This window comes from Sipha flava, unplaced genomic scaffold (assembly GCF_003268045.1).
Source record: "Sipha flava isolate LNK unplaced genomic scaffold, YSA_version1 134_pilon_pilon, whole genome shotgun sequence".
Lineage (NCBI taxonomy): Eukaryota > Metazoa > Arthropoda > Insecta > Hemiptera > Aphididae > Sipha > Sipha flava.
This window is the reverse complement of record NW_020271760.1, coordinates 199,112-221,846: the sequence shown is the minus strand read 5'-3', so window position 1 is coordinate 221,846 and position 22,735 is coordinate 199,112. Positions and strand designations below refer to the sequence as shown.

The window sequence follows — 22,735 nt, the reverse complement described above, 5'->3', positions numbered from 1 at the left end:
GATTAGCTGATATTGATTTCGAATGAACGGAACAATTACACTGGCAGGAGTATTGGAAGATAAAGCAGATTTGGAGGGGACCACTCCGGCCTCTCCAGATCAAATTTCTACAGATCATTCAGGTACTTAAACTTTTATGTAATATACATAGTTTATCATTGTTAACATGTTATATGTTGTTATTCAAGGTTTCTTTATTCTTGACATTTTACTATTATTTAATCATTTCATTTGATGTTTGTATTTTATTCTATACAAATATTTGTTCATGATTAGGTATTTTGGATATTGTGTAAAATTTTTTTCATATATTTAAAGTAATTATCATTATCTTAATGATAACTTATCATTAAAATATAATACAAATAAATCTTATCATCTTTTATTTTACTACAGGACTAATGTACTAAATTACTAATGTTTAATGTATGAAAACATTTTAAATTAATATATGTAATATATACATATCCGATTTATTCTTTTCCTAATAACTATTTTTTTTTACTGCTTAAAAACCAAAACTATAACATTTAGATGTATTTATGGTAGATGGACTTAGATTACAAATTTGTAATTACTACTACTACTACTTATTTTTACAAATAGTTGTACCTATTATGTTTTTAGTGAGGATTTCAATTTTGAAATAATGTTGATGAAAATGTATCATATATTATTATTGAAAATAGTTGAAAATATTAATTAGTTAAACTTTTTATTTGTCATAATTGAGTAAATACTAAAAAAAAAAAATTGGAAAATAATTTTAGGAATACCTATGAATAAATATTTTTTATTTTTCAATTTTCTTCAATTTAATCTCCAAATTATAAACAACAGTGGTTGCCAACATTTTAGGCCTTATGGACCACTATATCCATAACTTTAAATTATACAGACCACTATAAAGATTTTAACATATATACTAATTGGTCTTGGGTTTTTATTCAGAGATTTTGAATTTCAGCTTTTTACATAAATGCTGTTCTACTCATAAGTCTTTTAACAAATAAAAAAAAATAATATATATTGATAAAATAATAACAATAAAGAATTTTTTTTATTTCTTTTATATTTTTATTATTTCATTGTTATATAATATTGGTGTTTACTATATCTTTATCATAAATTAAAGGTTAATACAATTTCAACCATTTCCCTCCACTTTCTGTTTTTTTTCCAATAAGGAATTATGAATAGAAATGCATTATTTTTATATTTAATACAAATTAAATAATTAGCAAAAATGTATTTAAGTTAACTATATATCAAAAATAATGTTTAGATAACTTAATTTTTTTTATATTTTTATTAATTATTTTACTTTTTGCGCGATACATAGTTTCTAAATTTTTTTGTGAGAAAAATGCTTCTTATTTTACAATAGATATCAGTTTGAATTTGTAACACAATATTTAACAACGTAAATATATTTATTTTTCTAATGAAAATTTTTTTAAAATATGAATTAATTGAATCACAATTATGCTTTCATTAAAATGTTATCAACTATTACTTTAAATTTATAATACAGTACATATATCACTATAACAGTGGTGCCGGCTAAATATTTTAATATTTATATGAAACTTAACATCATTTTAGTTAAAAAAAAAGTTAGGAAAATGGAATCCAATTATTTTTTTCTGTTTTTTTTTTGGAGGTTAATAGATCCTTCCTTCTAATTTCCTTGTGGAACACCAAAATTGTATTGCTGATTACCTCATCAGGCTGGTGGTATAATGCACAATTTGGGTTCTTATTAATTTTAAAATTATGTTTTACTTTTATTCAGTGCTTGTGGAAATCAAACTTGATTCATATTCCATTCTATAAAAATAATTATTATTTTCATTGTTTAATCTTTTAAATTAGTAATATATTTTTTGAACTATAAATTACTTCAATAGTTCACTCATAGTTCTATTCTTACAAAAAGGTTATTTTATACATAAATAAATAAAAAAATGTTTTATAAAATTTTTAAATACCTATTTTAAATGTATATTGTTAAACATGAATTACATGAATACAAACTTGTTGATTATTAGTAATATTAGGTACAACTATATTATTGTAGGCATTTAATTTTAAAGCAAAAAGAAATATATTTTGCAAATTTGAATTTTTTTTTTTACTTTATTTTATTTACCATTATCTTAAATAAAATTTTGTTTTTCTCTGTTATTTCAAATGTTTTTTTAGTATATTATTTTTAATATTCCAACTCTAATTGATACCGATATGAATATAATATGATATATATGTTCAAACATATACAGTAGGACCATATTAATCCAAATATAGGTTTATCCAAAATATGTGATAATCCGCATAGGCAAGATAATTATAGCATCGTTATATATATATGTTATGTGTTAAAAAAAAAAATAACTCAATATTTTAATGAATATATTGATGGTATTATACATTAACATACATGTATGTTTAAATACATACTTAATAATAATTTTTTATTGTATTTTTTTGTCTTTTTCAATTGTGTATAAATAAAAATAAATTTAAATTGCAAGAAAATATATTGTTATCAAATTAAACAAAGAATATTATTATAGGTTATAATATTATTAATATTATAATATTATTAATATTATAATATTATAATATTATAGGGTGTGGATTTGTATGTATATAATTATTTAATACATCTATATGTAATATAGATATTAATAATTAATTAATAATCTAATGTATAGCTTAAATATATTACTATATATTTAGCTTATAGTTTTTATTGAAAAATTCTTAATTTTCCTTTACATAATTTGTATTTTTAAATAGATAAATATGTACATAATTTTTAGTTTTAAATACATATGAATCTACACCCTATTTATTAGTAATTGTAAATATTTTTACATATTTATTTTAATATGGATCTAATAATGTATCAGTATGTTTAAGTATAATAAGTTGTGTTTCTATTAAATACTGTATTATATTTGCTTTCTATATAAATTATTTCATAGTTTGAATCAAGTATCTTTTTAAAGGATTTAATTTTCTGTTAATATTTAAGAATTTTTATCTATATCTGTTTTTTGTTTTTTTATTCTTATATTTTTAGACTGAATATTTTATTTCTCTTATTATAGTTATCAAGGAATAATAATAACATACTGTAGTAATAATTATTAAGCATGTTTCCTCGTTTGCAGTTGAACAAACAGTGTACATGTGTCTGTGTTTTTGTATATTCCAAGCTAGAATTTTTATTTTACTATTGTTAATTTTTCACCGCGTGTGTTTAACTCATGTTTAATTAGACCTTGTGCTTAAATGCTTAATATTTCGTTCTAAAATACTATTTATATGCAATATTTAACGGTAAGATGTAATAGTTTTATTATAAAATTGTTATTTAAAAAACATTTAAGTTTAATATATAAATAGCTTAAAATAATATTACTCTTTATAATTGTGTTGCAGTTAGTTTATAGGTTATATTAATTCATTTTTATTTAACTTTTTGAGAGCTTATTAGTATAGCAGAAATCTCTTTGAAATTAAAAAATTATCAATTTATTTAATAACTAACATATGTGTTTTACAAAAAATAAAAATAAAATGTGAAAATAAGTTTTAACACTATTTTCTTTATAGTATCATAAATTATAATTTATATTAATTATTGTTAGGTAGTTCATTCATAAATTAAGAATTGTATAATGTGTTTAAGGAAATTGGGTATTTAAATTATCTTAGAAAATTGCTAGTTATTATATCTTTATATGACTTATTAACAGGGGTATGAAGGGTCTTAAAATTGTATCAATTTATTTTAATAGTATGAGATTGTTGATTTACTAATATGTAAGGATCAAATACTTAAAACCTCATTTATTTTATTATGAACGATTTGAATTATATTTGTATTAATTTTATTAATTAATATTCATAGTTAAAAAATTATCAAGTAAAATAACTATTTGTTATATTTCATGTGTTAATCACCATTTTACCTCAATATCTCGATTTAACTTTTTGAAATTTTAAATGATCAAATTTTGGAATTCATCTCATGAAAGACCTTTGGTTAATTTAAAAGTATTCAAAATATGTTAACATAATTTAACATGCAGACATTTATAAAAATATAAATATGAATTTTTTATAAAAATACTAACAAAAAATAAATGTTGTTAGTAAGACTATACATATTACTGTAGATGTAGCTGCAGAGCCATCCTAAGAATTTTAAGGGCCTTAATTTCAATTAAGAGGTCTTTCAATCATCATAATATGCAAGTATGATAAAAAAATACACACCAAGTTTGCAAAATGTTGCTAAATATAGTTTTCCAAATTCAACCGATCAAGGTTATTTAAAGGCAATAACTTCTCAATAATATATTAATAATTTTTAATAAAAATGTAATCTATAAAAAGCCATAGAAAATAAATACTTGGATGCTATTGCGTTGATACTTGTGTTAATAAATTTTTACATACATTTGGATAAAATTATGTCATTTTTCACACTCTGGCGGTAACTATACTAAATTACAGTTATAAATATTAAAGTACTAGAATAAGTAAAAATGTAAAATATAAATTTAAGCTAACTTAAATTATTTAAAATTAATTTAAGATTATTAAAATTATTAATAAATGTATTTATCATTTATTATAATTAATAATTAAATTATTAATTATAATAAAAATTAATTTTAGTTTATTTATTTAAATTTATTCATATTTCACAAAGAAAAATTATTTAGAAATAATAAATTAATATCATTAATCTCTGATGAGTAATGCCAAGTATTTCTAATTAATCAGGGTTTTAAGGGGGCCTCAATTATATTTTCTTAGACTAGGGTCTGAAGAAAAATAGTTTTGTTCCTAATCTCTCTCTGGCAGCAACCCTGTGTAGTTATCTTAAATTAAATTATAATTAGTACGTGATTTATTTGAGTTATAGTTAGATAATATATTACATTTTTCTACAATTTTTCAATTGAAAATTTGATTGAAATAAAACAGTATAGATTATTATTTTAATTAATTTTTAATTTAGTCTTATTTTTGGTCTATATTCTAGAACCTAAGATAAGCTGATTAAAATTCTATTAGATATTCATAGTCTAAAAATTGAATACAAATAGCTTCAAAATAAAGTTTACAATTGTAAACATTTGTAAAATTATTTATAAAATCATGAGACATTAAAATAATTTCTTGAATATTATCTTGTATAATACTATTATGTGAAATAAAAATGTTCAAAATAATAATAATTTAATAAAATGTTAAAAATGTTTTTATCCTAACTTATGAAAAAATATGCTTAGTAAAATGCTGTAAGTCAATTATTTCATAAAACAATATGTGTCTTAGTCTGAAGTATTATACAACTATTCCTAATGTTAAAAAATCTCGAATACTAGTTATGAATGTTATTTTGCGGTCATTATAGGACAAACTGTATATTTTTTTGTGACTTTAAAAGAAATTTTATAAGAAAGAATTAATTAAAGTAACAAAAAAACTGTTATCATTAAAAATATATTAAAATATAATTACATTTAATGCACAATCTTTTATGTACAAATATTAAATACTTAAATGAATGTCAAGGACATACAATTGGATATAATAATTTTTATATTTGAATGGCTTCTTAAGAAATAATGCTTATTTAATAATTGCAAACTAATTATTTCTATAATTCTATTCAATGGGATATTAATTTATTGGTTAATTGTAACTGGTAAGAGTTTTTGTAAATTGTTGAATTTAATTATTATAACTTAATTAATTATTAACAGTTCTCACCATAATTTAAAATTTTATAAGAAACATATTTTAATTTAAATAATTGACTCTTCTTCTAACAGCTTTCAATCATTGCATATCTTTAACTTTTGGTATAGTATATCCCTTATTTTTTTTAATTTAAAAAAAATAATCAATTTCTCAGTAATGTTTGATTAAACCATTATATATCTCTCACTTTTGTTTTTTAATTTTACATATTTTATTAATTACTAATCTGTATTTCAATACTGAAAAATATATTTTAAATTATTTTAAAGTAGGTATTTCATTTTTTTAAATGGCTAGTGGTAATTTTATTTAATTTTGAAACGTTTAAGTAAAGCATATTTAAGAATATAATTAATTAGAGGCGGACTGGGAATAGAACGGCCCACGGAGATTGGATAATCTAGCTACCTGTTTTATAATATTTTGTAGACAGACTTGTAATTATAGTTCTTGACAATTTTTGAAAATTGAATCAAAAGTTTTTACTTATGTCTGCATATTAACTTCTGGTAGATCTAATTTAGCCTTAGACAACATTATACAATACTACTCGTATCTTTAATTATCACCTATCATAGTATTACTGAGTAAATAAACATAATCATCAGTATTTATTTTTAGTATAATATTAAAATGTACCAAATAGTTAGAAAAAATTATGCAATATAATATGATTCATATTATTATTCTAATCAGTGCCGGATTTAACCATTGTGCTGCTTTTGTCCAAGCACTAAACAAATTGCCACCTTTTAATATAAATATTTTTCTAGTTTAAAAAAATCATACAATTATAGTTCTTTCTTTTATTACTTAAAATGTTAATGATGTAAAATAAAAATATACAGCTCTTATAAAAATGCATACCTACATTCATACGAAAAACTTAATTATAAAAATATGATATAAAATATAATGATAACAAACATGGTAGTAAAAATGCTTAAATATTTCATTTTTAAATTATATTCAAAATTAAATAATTAGTGCTTTGTACCCATCGGCTTTAATAAAATAAAACATTTTATAATTAGTTGCATTTATTTTAGTTCTAGTTACATATAATAAAAATATAATATTAAAAGTTATTTACTGCCCTAAGCCCTAGCTCATAGTGTTTACTGGAAAATACAGCACTGATTATAATGCTTTTGGGCTGATGCAAAACCTGATAACTGTCATTGGCTCAGGGAGATAAACTTCTCCAAATCTGCAATTAAGTATTAATTCTAGTGTGCTATTATTTCATAGTTTATTTAGTAATTCACTTTTTTACAAAATAATTGTAATTTTTAAAATAAATTTATACATTTCAAAATTAATTTGTTTATTAAGTATGTTAAATTTGAATATCTGATAACTAAAAATCAATTTTCTTTATTAATTAAATCGCATTTCAATATGTTGAATTCTACTTTTTAAAAAAAAATTGTATGCTGAGACTGATTACTTTAAGATGTTATAGGCATTTTTAAGTGGGTTGTTAGTAAATTTAAGCGACTTTAATTTTAATAATAAAAATTTGTTTGACTTATCATAGATAACAGTTTAGTTTAATTGTATATGCTCGTTATTGAATAATGTCAAATGAAAAAGTTTCCATGAGAATTTTTAATGTTTTCCAGTTATGTATTGACAATTAATTTCCCTGCTTTCAATTACTTTCCATTACTGCGTATTTTATTGTTATGTCAACTATTGATAAATTATGGGAATCATCAGATAACTTAAATTTTGCCTGTAAAAAGTTGCTTATAAATATTGATTGGGTACTTATCTTTAATTTTTAACATTTCTTTCTATTTACTTTTCAATAATATTTCTTCTTTACATAAATATTTAAATTATCAGTGTCAGTGTAGCTTTTGATCTACCGGCTCGTTTCTGGTGTAGAGTGCGATCTACCAACCTGTTTTTGGTGAACGCGATTTGTGAGCTGCATAGCATTACCTAAAATACACCACGAGGAGGTGGGTTCACACTTATTTCAAAAATCACATTTTCAAAATCACATCCACATAATATAAGTTTCGTTAAATAAATATTTAAAATAAAAGTTTTGTTTTAGTTGCTATTTATGAATGTAGCACGCATGTCATCTATAAAAGCAATGAACAAATCTGGTTCACGTTTCCGCCACACCTTCCAACAATACAGATCTAAATGTGATTGAAGCATATAAATAGGTACGCCTCTCTTTTTCACTGATAAAGAATTGGATAGTAATGGGTGGATCACAGGTAGAGCACATGTAAGTGGTAGATCGCACGCTACACGGGCACCAAATCTTCTTTTAAATCAAGGAAAACATGAACTTCATCACTTTTGTTTATACATTTTCATTAACCAACTTTGACTTTATTTTATTCAATTTTTTAATTCATTCCTGATGTTACTTTTGTGTTATTCATTGTATATATTTAGATATAATAATACACCAACATATTTTTTTGGTTTCTATTAATTTATACCTTAACAGTTAAGGCTTAATTTTTTTTAATTATTATTGTTATATATATTTTTAAATTTTATTGTAAGTCAGTTGCTTATTATACTTACAATTAAATGTAGAATGTTATTCTAGAACTGTGAAAATCTGTAATAAGTATGAAAGTACGGCTGAAGGTTTTGCATATTAATGAAACCAGAAATGTTATGTAGTTATAGTTCATGAGGATTTTCATTTTACAATAATATTATTTTAACAATAATTTATTTTTATTTTATCATATTAATCTGTATTTTTAGTTTAAAATTATTGTAAGTATTTAAATTTTGTATTCAAATTATAGACACAAATATTTTGATCAATATCACAACTTTTTCATTATTAATTTTTATTTTTTAATCAAAAGGTAATATATCATATATTTAAGTAACTCCCGTGATACCATTAAATACCAGTTATTGTTGAGCTTTGTAATTTCTACCGCTATTTTATTTTTATTAAATTAGAATTATAAATTAAATTAAAATAATTAAATTCTTACATTAATTGATTAATTAATTTATCTTAAAAATTAACATTTATGAAAAATATACGTTCGTTTTGGCATCACAAATACAACTTAATACTCATACGACATTAGGTCACAAGTATATTGGAGAGCGTTAAGCGTCGAATGTTGAGTCATGAAAAAAAATTAAATACACGTAATTTAAATCTCTGCGCTTATCGATAGTGTAGCGGCGTGACGCGTCAGAAATCCAACATGTTCGAATTTTGATGCTCGACGCCCCTGAAATATGATATTTTTGTTGCTTACACCAAAAAACTAAATATTGAGAGTTTAAAAATTACATTTTATTATATTTTATTTATATTTATTTATGAATATACAAAGATGTAGACAGAGGCGGATTTCCCATTAGGCATTGTAGGCAGCTGCCTAGGGCGGCAAAATTTGGGGGGCGGCAAATTTTGTAGTGTTTTATTAAAAAACATCAAACGATCAAACATATAGTACATCGTATATGATATTTAGTATACCAATCTATTTTGGTTCATTATAATTTATAGTCATTACCTATAAATATTATAGTAAACAATTATATAGAAAGCAGTTTTTGATAATACTATATATTTTATTTTATTTTGTAGGTTTTTATTCAAATTCAGTGAACAACCATTGACATTTTTTTCAAAGTAGGCTAAATAACTTCAGGCGAAAAAAATAGTCTAAAAATTAAAATGGATGTCCACTACTATTGTCTATATATTAAATATTTAGAGTAGGTATTTTGGAGGGGTGTTGTAACTTTTTCACCTATTATAGGAGCGGCAAATTTTTGATGCCTATAGCCGTAAAAAAGATAAATCCGCCTCTGGATGTAGATATTAACAAGTTTTTAACATTTGGCGACTGAGAACAATAAATAGGTGTGTGATTGTGATATAGAAGATCCACTTTCTATGAATATAAATACTAGAGCCGTATTAAGGGAGGGGGGAAATGAGGCACCTTTATTTGCGCTTTATATGCTACCTGTGACATTAAAAACCAAATATGTTATAATTTTATAAATTTTAAACAAAAGACTTCCCCCTCCCTTTTCGACAAAAAAAATTAAAAATCGGGCGACGTGGTGACACTCAGGACAGAATTTGGAATAACTCTGTGAAAAACATTGGAATATAAAAAAGTCCTGTTCTTTTATATATATATAAGGATTATTGTTATTGTCAGCTGTGATCGTTTATTTTTAAATATTTATGATTAGAGTACGGATTTTAAAGCAATAAAAAATTAAAGAAAAGCACACAAAAAAAAAGAATAAAGCTGTTAAATGTTCCAAAAAAGCATTAAAAATGAGATTAAAAAAAAAAAAAAATAATAATTTTCTGCATTTTGTAAATGATTATGGCATGTATTGTGTTACAACGAAAACTAAACTATAAATCTGAGTTAATAATTTCCAGAGTAAGAGCATATTTTTGTGTTTATTGTTGTTTCAAGATAAATTAATCTACTATATATTATACGGTATATGATAAATTGAACACACGGGGAGAGGTTGTCAAAAAATTGATTGAATAATATTTGGATTACATTATATACTATAAAAATAAATATTAATATTTTTAATACTTTTATTTAGAACACATTTTGAAAAAATGTAACTTAAAAGCAAAAAATATCCATTAAAATGCCCAATATAAATACCCAAAATATCCAAAAAAAAAGCATATATATACATACAAAAGAACACGAAATTAAGCAAAATAAAATTCGTGCATTTTATTCTAAGTCAGGGGTCAGCAACCTTTTGAACCACGCGGGCCATATTTTTTTTTCAAATGTTTATCAAGAGCCACATTAAAAAAAAAAATTACATATGATATATACTACTTATTGTATTGCTATTATATTTGATTATTTTACATAAAAATATGAGTGCAAAAATACGAATGTTATTGGAAAAAATTGCTTTTAAGAAAAATTTAATTTTTTGACAAATTAAACACAATGGCTTACCTTTGTTTTCGACGAAAAAGTATAAAACAGCCCAAGAATTATTAAAAAAACGATGTTCATCACAAATTTTTCTTTTTTTAGTCGCCATTACTTGGATTTACTTGTAAAATGAAACTATTACAAACGCAAAGTAACTATGACCATAGATTGAATATATTAGATACATATGTGTTAAATACATAGATTAAATATATTTAAAATTTTAATTTTTAAATATATGTAAGTATATTTAATTTATCCTATGACTGAATAGTGCAGTCATCATTATCTTCGACTCCGATTAGATAATAATAACAATTTTCTTTATAAAAGAAAAAGAATTGAATAGTTTTGAAAATTGTTTGAAAAATTTATTGAACAAAAATAAAACACAAAAATTAACCACATTTGTGCGTGCCATAAAATATTGCTTCGCGGGCCACATGTGGCCCGCGGGCCGTGGGTAGCCGACCCCTGTTCTAAGTAGTATAAATCGAATTTTTAGCTGACATAGCTTCGTTTTAGAGCAATAGTAAAAAAAGTATATGTCTTCAAAATTCGTACTTTATGTATGATATTTATAAACAAGACTGCGAGATCTAGATTTAATATGTCAAGCAAAAGTTTGCAATCTGTTAATATAGATTTATCATCTGTGGTAAAATTATATAATTCACTTGAATTATAAATTTGTGAACTAAGAAATATTTTTGAAACTATATTAAATAAAGCTTTAAGTATTTGTGAAATGGGTCAAAAGACATAAAAAAAAAAAAAAACAAAAACAAAAACAAAAAAAAGGACTATTTTTTGATGAAAGAGTTGCAAGATATTGTGTTTTCAGAAAAAGAAAATATGAAAGTTAAAATTTTTTTTTCTATCATTAATGCTTTAATTAGTAATTTAAATAATCGTAAAAAAGCGTACAATGAATTAAATGAAAAATTTGATTTTTTTTAAATGTTGAAGACATAGACAAAACCGAGCTTAGATTAAAATTTGAAAAGTTAGTAGGTATATATGAAGATGACTTAGGAATTTAATTTATTGAACAATTAATACAATTTAAACAAATGTTTTTATGTATGCCAGAAAGTCAAAAAAATATTTGTATGCTTTATTAAAAGCATTAATAAAATATAATATAATATATTATGTTATAACATTTCCATTGATAGAAATTGCTCTTAAAATATTTACATGCCTTATTCAAATTTTAGTGGTGAACGCTCATTTTCTGTTTGGAGAAGAGTAAAAACATATCTCCGCTCATTATTAGCAAATGAAAAAACATTATCTTTATCACTTTTGTGCGTGGAATCTTAAGTAATTAAGAGTATTTATTTGAGTACTATAGTCCAAAGATTTAATTATGTTAATGATTAATTTACTATCAATATTTTTAATTAAAATAAATGAATAATTACAAGTATATATAAAAAATATTGTATATTATATTTAAGTTAGTTTTCGTGATGTGTGGTAATATGGTGTCATATGGAGATTTATATAATAAGAAAACAATTAGTGATTAAATCGTAGAGGGGTGCGAAAAAATTTTGCTCAGGGGCGCTGAATTGGCACGGGTCTGATAAATACATTTATACATTATTGGGTAGGTAATAGAACCATGTGGACTTGACAGCAAAAAAATGTAACCTTGGAAATTTAATATTATAACTATGTGCATTAGTACCAAAATGTAATATTCAGATAGGGAGACAAAATGAAACTAAATATTCAAACACGAATTTAAAGAGTATTAAGTAGATATATTATACATTCAAGATCTCTAAAAAATGATATTGAAGTATAATAGATCCATTACAAAATGTTGAATCAATAAGTATCCAAATTAAGTAATTATTTAATTTAGAGCAAAAGTGTTATTATAAGTTTTTCAATAAAATCAATTTCTTTAGAGTTTCCAATTTTTGCACGATGAATATTTATCGTACATAGTCTATCCAACCTCTCTTCACTTATCGTTGATCTTAGTTATGACTTTTCGTAGCATACTGAACGACTGTACTTAACTAATCTATTGTGCAAGTGTTGGTTGTAGTGTTAAGTATGTTCAGTGGCGGCTGGTAAATTCTAGTGATGGAGGTGTAACTATAAATATAATACTACTAGTCATACGTTTAGCAAATTAAATATAAAATTGTACACTACACATACTATTAGTTCTGAGCTTAATATTTTATTTGTTAAAGTATCAAGGTATTTATTAAAATATATAATAGTATATATAATTATATAATTTCAAAATAACTAATTTATGAAGTTATTTTATGGATAAAATTCATGCGTCTATAAAAATAGGCAGTGTTGAAAAATGGTCCTTTTAGCGTCTAGTTACAGGCCGCAATAAAAAATAGAAATAAAATTTATAATGTCATAGACCACGCTGCTGGTCGACTAAAACGCGTGTAAGAATGCAGTTTATACGTACAGGTACATCCCATGTACACGATTATAAGATTTCGCTTATCATATATAATTTAAATACAATTTTAAACTTCAGAAAATAAATCATATTATTTTATCAATTTAGTGTAGTTTGGCATTATGTATTATGTGTGTTGATGTTTGAATAACATCGGTCATATTGTGGTTGGTAATCAATCCAAAATAATTATCAATGGTTCAATGCACGGTGCGGAAAAGAATTTACACCATAGTATGTTTTTTCTTATCATTTTTATTAATTATTTGGTATAAAATTATTTTATAAAGCTTTATAAAGGCTCAAGGCTCAAGAAAAACAATTTTTGTGGGTTTTATATCTTCCAGGGAGGTACATGTCCCCTCTTGCTCTTTCTCAATGGATGCCCATGATAATCAGTCTTGAAAAGTACTTGATTAAAAGTATTTAAATACAATATATATGTATATGAATGATAAATATAGCTAATTAACGGAAGGGATGTTTGCTCTATTTGCTATCACTCATATTACATCACTGGTATAGATTTTGATTTAAATAAGATTTTATTAATATTTTTTTTTAGATTGTAAAACATTTATCTATTTTAAGTTTAAAAACAAATAAATAATAACAATCTTCAAGTATAAATGTATAAATGTATTTATCTTATTTAAAAATATATAAACTTTTAACCCATACGTAATTTAACATGATGTAGTTATCAATTTTATTGGAAAAAGTGTGAAAAAACGTAAAAATAAGTGTCATTACTAGGGCACGGATGTTGTAATAGTAAAATTGATTTTGATTTTTTAAGAACCTTTTGGTTTAATAAGTCTTAATTTTCGTGTTTAATTGTAAAATACATCTTCTATCCATTTTTTGATTTCACTTCAAAAATCGAATTTCCAATATTCTAAACAGTTTTAGCTTATAATTTTATTTTAACTGCAAAAATAATAAGAAAATGTAAAATATATGTATTTTTTTTATTGTAATGGCTTATTGATTCCTCGAAAATATTCTCTATGTTTTTATTTAGACAAGAACCAAATTTAAAAGTTGTAAAATAAAAGGTACTCAATAATTTTTAAATATCAATCAGAATAAGGTGTAAATTATTAGACGTTAAAATTTATGTTTTTTAATTAAATTCAATAATGTTTAGACTAAACATTCATGAATCTATTATCAAAAAATATGACCACTGAAAATATTTTACGTTTATTTCTCTTAAAATTAAGAGAAAATAATTAAAATATATTATAAACCTATACCTTTGTTTATTATTAGACATTATTCGAAATTTATTTATTGATATATTCATATTCAATATATTTCAATATACCTATCATTATATAAGATAATTTATGTTATATTTCACTAAGGTTTTTCAATTTATTTTATCCGCCAGATAACATGATTTATTCGGCAAATAAGGAAAAATGAATTGTCCTTGGCGTTGTCATTTTCATTTATAACTTATTTTGTGTGGATGAGTAAAGAAGATTGGGCATTGCATATGTAACTTTAACTGTTCTGTACCACATTCACAAGTTGTAGATGTTCCTTCAAATAGTCCCAAATTTCTTCACGTTATCCTTAGTGCATCGAACTCCTGTTTTCATTTGGTTTTATGTTCTCCAGATGGGTCATTCTGCTTGATTGCTTGATAACGCTTCGACGAGGATCCATTTTTTGTCTCTAATTATGTTTGTCCATTGCAAAACCTTATTGATACCACGGAAGAGGGTAGCCCCATAACACGTCAGATAAACATAACGCTTCAAAAGTGATGCCCCTCCTGGTTAAGGTGCTTACTTGGGCTGTGACATGGTGGTTCTATTTTTATGTTGTTTGGTTTACCGTTTGCAGCAGGTGTTAAATATTATGTCAAGTAGTGGATCATGAACTGTGATATGGAACGAGAAGGAATCCATCCAGTGGCATACCAACGGGGTGAGTTAAGGGTTTAACCTCCCCATAAGTAAAATATGTATAATGATGCCGCATTTACACGAGCCTAGTTGAGCAATACCAATCCTACGGCCTGTTTATTGTACCGTGCTGTGCCACACGCCACACGCCGTGGGATCCGTACCTTATGATAGGTACGAGTACGTAATTGTTGCTAGTCGTTATATCATTGCCATCTATTTTGAATCATGTGATTCGACATAAAGATAAATACATACCCAATCTACTAATTACCGATAGACAATTACACTAATAAACATGAATACCTACTAAATTTCATTTTATTTTGAACTCTCGTTTTGTGACGTATTGTGTTCAATATTTTTGTATCTATAAAATTATTTATTGTTAAAAAAGGTAATTAATTTTTATTTAATAGGATAGGAAAATTTTTATTCAATAGGAAAATAAAAATAAAAAACACTGTTCTAACAAATGTTTTTAAAAAAAAATTAGAAAACGAGCGAAGACGAAACTAATACTTTAAATTCTGAAACACCCATTGAAAACAATTGAGAAGAAAGTCCAGTTAGTAAACTAAGTTTTCAAATGATGATGATTGTACTAAAATTACTAATTACTACTAATTATTTCAAACAAACTTATATGTCAGATGAATTAAATGTATTTATGTTTAAAGTACTGCGGTAATCAGATAAATTTTATGAATTTCATGTGCTCGATGAATTATCAAAAGCATAAAAAAAAATTAATTTTAAATTGTAAAGTTATACCACAAAATATACATTTTTTTAAATTATTTGAATTATGACCTTAAATAAAAATAATAATATAATTGTATATACATTTTTTATGTATATATAAATTTTAACCTCTTCCTCCCATTCTGTGTACGCCACTGAAACCGTCACATTACAACTCCTAGTAAAGCAATATGAATCAAGTTGAATCATCTGCAAAACCAACCATAAAGTTAAATATGAGAAGAGAGAGATTAGTCAGTACTTTTAATTTATTATATATTAATATATATATAATATATATTTATAAGACAAATTATAAAATTATTTAATTAAAATGTATTGTCCATAAATACGAGGGGCAAATGATAAGTAATGCACAATCGTGAATTTTTCGAAAATGAAGAGAGATAATTGAAATGAAAAAAAATATATATAAAAATACACTTCTTTAGCTAGAAATGAATACCTTTATTTTTCAATATAATCACCATTTACAGATATACACTTCTCCCAACGAGTTACAAGTTTCTTCATACCGTCACTAAAATATGTAGCTGGTCTCTTTTTTATCCAAGACTTCACTGCTTCCTTGACTTCTTTGTCCGACGTGAAATGGGTGCATTTGAGGTCTCTCTTAAGGTCTGAGAATAAGTGGAAATCACAAGGTGCCAAATCTGGTGAATACGGTGAGTGTTGAAGAACCTCGAATTTCAACTGTTTGAGAGCGGTACTGGTTGCATTTGATGTGTGAGGTCGGGCGTTATCGTTAATTTTTTCAGTGACTCAATGTATCGGGCTGAGTTTACATTTGTCCCCTTTTCCAAATAATCCGTTAGATAAGCTTGATTTCCATCCCAAAATACCGTAAGCATAATCTTTCCTGCAGAAGGCTGAACCTTGAACTTTTTGGGCTGGGGAGAAGTGACATGACGATATTCCATACTCTGTCTTTTTTCCTCTGAATCGTAGTAATGCATCCAAGTTTCGTCACCGGTCACAATTTTTAAGAGAAACTGCTCTCCTTGGTGATAACGGTTCAACAATTTTTGGCTACACTCAACTCGAATTTTCTTGTTTTCCTGTGTCAACATTTTCGGTACCCAACGAGCGCAAATTTTTCGATAGCCAAGTTGCTGAATAATGAACCCGACTCTTTCTTGCGACATCCCAACAATATCAGCTATGCGGTTTTGAGTTATTCGACGATCATTTTTGATAAGCTCGTCCACTTGAATTCGATGTTTTTCATCCGTAACAGTTACAGGCAGGTCGTCCATCGCGATGTTTATCCAGAATATTCATTTTACCAGGGTCAGTTAATTTACATTTTGATACCCAACGAGATACTGTGCTTCGGTCTACAGTTGTATTACCGTAAACAGCTTTTAAGCGACGATGAATGTCTATCGGATTAACATTTTCGGCGGTTAAAAATTCAATCACAGCTCGTTGTTTTAATTTCGTTGACAATACGTCAGTACTAGGCTCCATTCTGACACGCACTGATTAAAAACAAATCGAGTCATGTTCAAATGGGTATTTCTCAGTTATAAACGATAACAATAGCTATATTTGGATCTAATTTTGAAGTCTTTATCTTATTACGATTGTGAGTTATTGGCGATTGTGCATTACTTATCTTTTGCCCTTCGTATAATGATGCTTTAGATCCCGAAGCAAATTAATATTGCATTTTTTTTTTGTATAAATGATTTTTTATCTAGGAAACAGCTCTAAAAAAGTATCTTGACTTAAGAGTTATGAGTATAATATGCGATAAGATGGTATACTCGTATATATTATTAGGAAAGATACTTTTCCATTTTCAATGTATTTTTCTAAAAACTTTAAAATTTTTGAATTTCATAAACTTGGGGTTTTCAGTTTTGTCTTTGTAGTTTTATTTAAATGTATTAATAGTCTTGTGTTTAATTATTGGTAAATTAATATATGGTTAACTACTCTACCCATGGGCGGATTGGCTTATCGGAAAATCCGGAATCTTCCCGATGGGCCGGTCCTTGTTTGGGTCACTCTATATTATTATGTAATTACCAAAAAAAAGTTTTATTTTATAAAATATATATTAAAATCATTAAAAAAATAAATATATATTTTAAAGATGCATTAATATCGAACTTCAAGTTCAAGTTGGAACTGATTAATCATGTGACTTATCCAAAACTATTATAGTTATAATTATAGTAAAGTTGCTGTAGATTTTACTAATTTAGGGGTGAAACTAAACAAATTTTGAAATTGATGCAAAATAAAACATTTTTTTTTGGGACGGAGGAGGGGTAAAATAGTTTAATTTGCGGTTCACGGGCCGGTTTGTTTCATATTTCCTGGGCCGAAAATAATTGTCAATTCGTCTTTGACTCTACCATATGAATAGGCAGTTCTGCGAAATTATAAGATTTGGTTGTATTATTCTTCGTAAACGTTTTTAGCTTAAATTATTATTAGAATCAACTTTTTCATAAATAATGACAATTTTATTATTATTATTGTTATTTTTTTAATTAGTTTGAATATTTAACAATTTTTAGTTCTTATTCCAAGTTTTCGCATTTATTAACAGCCTAAAGGCTCTTTGTCAGTAATTTTTCAGGCAGCAGTTTTCTTGACGTTTCTTTGCTTTAGCTTACAATACGATCTATAGTTCACTTATTATCTTTTATTATTTGACTTATGTATTCCAGTGGCGGTCGCCTCCAAGTCTTAACTCTATAAAATAAGCTCATTCTTATATAATTTATTAATTTTAACTAAAATTTAAAATATAATTCATTAAAATTATTATTTTTAACTGTTTAGAGTTTATTGTGAAACGTAGGCTTGTGTTAACAATTAAATGTTATGTTTAATACACCAACATTTGATAATACAAGGTAGTTATTATATTACGTTATGAGATAATGAGATACTTATATTTTTTACGATCTTGAACTCCTAGACCTAAAATAGCCATGTACTAGTTTTTAGATAACATATCTGTAGATAGTATAGCCAAAAATGGTATCAGGTGTATCCAAGGACTCAACATTTCTTCATCGGTGATATTCGTGTTAACAGTTAGTACTATTAAAATTAATTCTGTGTAAAAATTATTAATTTTAGTTAAATAGTTCTTGATAGGATATATAAACAACAATACTAATTATTATAAAAAAAAAAAATATTCGTGAAATTTAAATTCATTAAATATCGCAATAAATTAATTTCAAAATTAATTATAATGTTATACGAATATATATATACATTCACTTTTGATTCTTTAATTTTAAGATCAACATAAGAGGTAACTATTTTATTTTGTAGAAAAAAACCTTTAAAATTAATTAAATAATCAATTAATGCTCTAAGTCTAATAATGTGTTGACCACCACGTCTCAGTTTAAAATAAATTAACTATGCGAACATATACAGCTTAAGTTGTTTAAAAACATTTTCTATCAATTAGTATATTTTTGTTTTAATTTTGGTCTCAAAATATTAAATATAGAGTATTTAACCTAAAAACGCATAGCAAGAAAACAAACAATTCAAATGAATTCTTAAGTGTTTTTTGTAGAAAATTATTATAGAATGACAGTTTTTATGCCATTTAATGACATTTTTATTAACTAACTAACAACTCGATTTTTAAATCATAAATCCGTTTTTGATGGTTTAGCTTTTAATTTATCTATGTTAAAATAAAACTGGTATTAAGTATTATGTTTGTGTATATCTTTTAAGGTTTAAATATTTATTTAGTTCCACATTTACAGATGTAAAAAGGTTATCATTTAAGAATTTGATTAAGTTTATTTCAGTGCATACGAATTGCCTCCTAAAACTGGTTAGGTTACTTTTTATCACTCGAATTGCCTCCAAATATTTCAGAGGCAATCGAGTGCCCTATTTTATCATACTCGAATTGCCTCCTATAACAATCGATATAATTGACATCGATTTCGATATTTTGATATTGGAAATTTAATGATAATGAATATACTGCGACAAAATTTGTTCTAAATTCTAAACGTGTGATTTGAAACAAGTAAAATGTGTGGTTATTTAAGGCTGTGATAATATTTTAGCAGCCTATACGAATACGATAATACGTATATAAACTTGAGTATAATAGAAATAAAAGTGCCGCATTTTCGTACTTACCGCTTGCTAATATTGGTTTTACCAATTGCAATTAGACAATAGCGGAGTATAATATAACAATATAATGTTGATTATACTGGTTTTCAATTTAAAACTACAGATTGACACCAGGTAATATATCTGCACTTTCGCGTCAGTATACGTTTGTGAATTATCTTAATGAAGCCGTGGTGTATTTTTTGTTACATTTTAATAATTTAAAATAATAATATAGTTAAATAATTTATTTTGATCGAAATGTCTATATTTTTTAGTGAAAAAGGAAAAACTGTCTTAACAGTCGATGGTATTATTGTATAAATCGATAGTTTATATCGATTGTATTGATTCGATTAATGGAAAATTTTAAAATGTGAGGCAATTCGAGTAACCTTTTTTTAAATTATTTACGGGAGACAATTTGAGAGATTTATGGGAGGTAATTCGAGTTCCCCCATTTAATTTAACACTAGTTGAAAATGATAATGCTTTTGTTGAATTAAAAATATGGAAAACGAAAATAATCAGTGAAGATGTTAACATCAAAAGTGGATTAGTTACCCAAAAACTGATTTTTCTAACATACAGTTTTTAATTAAATTATATTGTACATTACCAGTGTCATTAACACCGAAAAGATCTTCAACTTTGACAAGCCTGATAACATATCTCAGATTAATAATGAATAAAGTAATCTTTTAATTATTTTGAAAATATTTAATATCTAATGTATAACAATATAACTTATAACTGTATTTTTAAATGTATTATTATGTAGACGATACTAATTGGACTAGCAATGATGTTTGGGATATAAATCTAATTGTTGATGAAATCAGTAATGAATTGGTATCGTCTTAAAAAATTATATTATGTTTTATAAATGTGGTTTTATATGTTCAAAAATAAATAAGTATACATATCAAGATGGTTTAATGTTAATGCATTGTTATAAATTGAATTTATTTGTAGTGTTATGCGGGGGAAGAGAGGAGGTGGAATCCCCCAATTAAATGTGTTAGGAAAATTAGCTGGACCTTTATGAAAAATTTCTAAATACGTCCTTGTAAAGGTTCTTTTGACATTATCCGTAAAATATTCGATTGGAATACTTGAATTTTATATGTAAAGTAAAGAGTAGTTCTAACTTATTTTAGCATGATGGGGGGGACGATATAATATCTGAAGCTGATAGTTTTGTTAACTAAGAGTTTGATGTATGATGTTAATGAACATATTTAGAAAATTTCATATTTCAATATACATAATTAAAAAAACATATGTTGCTTTTTGTTTAAAAAATATAGCAATTATTCTAAAAGAAAATAGGGAATAACTTGTTAACAAAAATCTAGTTTAATGATTTGAAATGTTCTTTATAAATTTTGAAATTTACGAAAATTATAATTATAACACATTTAAAAATAAAATTAGCTAAAATATTTTAAATATCGATTAATTTTAAAAATTGTTTCTGTTTTCCATTTTTTTAACAATAATATTGTATTCTATATCTATTAATCATAAAATAATTATTTTTGATACCTAGTTAGTTTTTTTTGAATACATTGAATCTACCGACTCTGTAAAAGTATTAAATAAAAGTTGCAAAAATGAAAAATTTTAGTTAATTAAAAAATGACTTATAAATAATAACGATTTGTGAGTGAATTTCTGTTGAAGCTATTGCTGATTTATTAAAGAACCGTTATGCATAGATTTTTTTAAACGTTTTTTTCTCTCATCATAGTTTATGGTACTAGTACATATTTTATTTATGTATAACTGAAAAATTATTATCATCATATATTTCATAATAATAAATTAATTGAAGAATGATTATAATTAAACGAAATATATGTTGTTATAGGTATTGATTATAATTTTCGAATGAATGTTCTAAATTTTTATAAATATTTATTTTCTATAGATTTGTTTACTTTTAGTATTTTTAAATGTTTTGAGTTGGTGAAGTATTTAAAAATATTTATGTGTAAATTAATAATCCTAAAAATATAATAGTCTCCATTGAATTGCATTTATGAAACAAAACACTTGGAATAAATTTAATCAAATATTATACATCAATTTTTATCATTTTATTTTGCTAAAATAATAATTGGACTAAATCAAATATAATATTATTGATTACCTACTCTTGTACTTATTATTTTAGCAACTTATTTAAAAGGTTATAAAACATTTATATAATTTTTAATTTTTTAACTCTGTTTTTTTTTTTTTTTTTTTTTGTAAATTCTTAGAATATAATACAATTATCTATATTATATGATAAGTTAGTTAATATTGTGAATATTTCAATTTATTATACTACCGATTAATTTATTTTATTTTGTATAATTACATTTTTTTGTTTTGATTTTGTTCTTGGAATATTGTTAATGTGAATTTTGTCCTCCATAACTTAAAATTAGTTCGTTAAAATATTTATATATATATATATATATATATTTGTACCCACCTACACACAAAAATATAATAATTGTATTCTGAGCAAACCTTGTATGCATTTCCATCACCTAGTAAACAAAAAAGTTCTCACGCTTATAAGAAAAAGTCTCTCACAACAAAGAGAACCGCGTAAACAACCGTTATCCAGTGGCGTTTGGCCAAATGAACTAGGCTAAGGTCGATTTTCGAATCAGTGACTAGGTATATAGTTTAGCGTATGTTATGTGGTTTAGTTTAGTTGAAACAATGGATGTATACATTTC

General features: G+C 24.7%; 1 protein-coding gene across 5 annotated transcripts in view; it reads left to right on the top strand.

The window, feature by feature from the left end:
- Positions 1–22,735, top strand: part of LOC112679308 (serine/threonine-protein kinase tricorner) — a 114,322-nt gene that overhangs the window by 312 nt on the left and 91,275 nt on the right. For 3 of the 5 annotated variants that reach the window (XM_025549061.1, XM_025549062.1, XM_025549060.1), the window contains exon 2: positions 2–122. In XM_025549061.1, the coding sequence (XP_025404846.1) occupies positions 23–122 (100 nt within the window). In that variant the 5' untranslated portion in view covers positions 2–22. Of the gene's footprint in view, position 1; positions 123–3,105; positions 3,349–20,658; positions 20,691–22,735 lie in introns of those variants that run through there. The other 2 variants (XM_025549063.1, XM_025549064.1) reach the window with 2 other exon arrangements.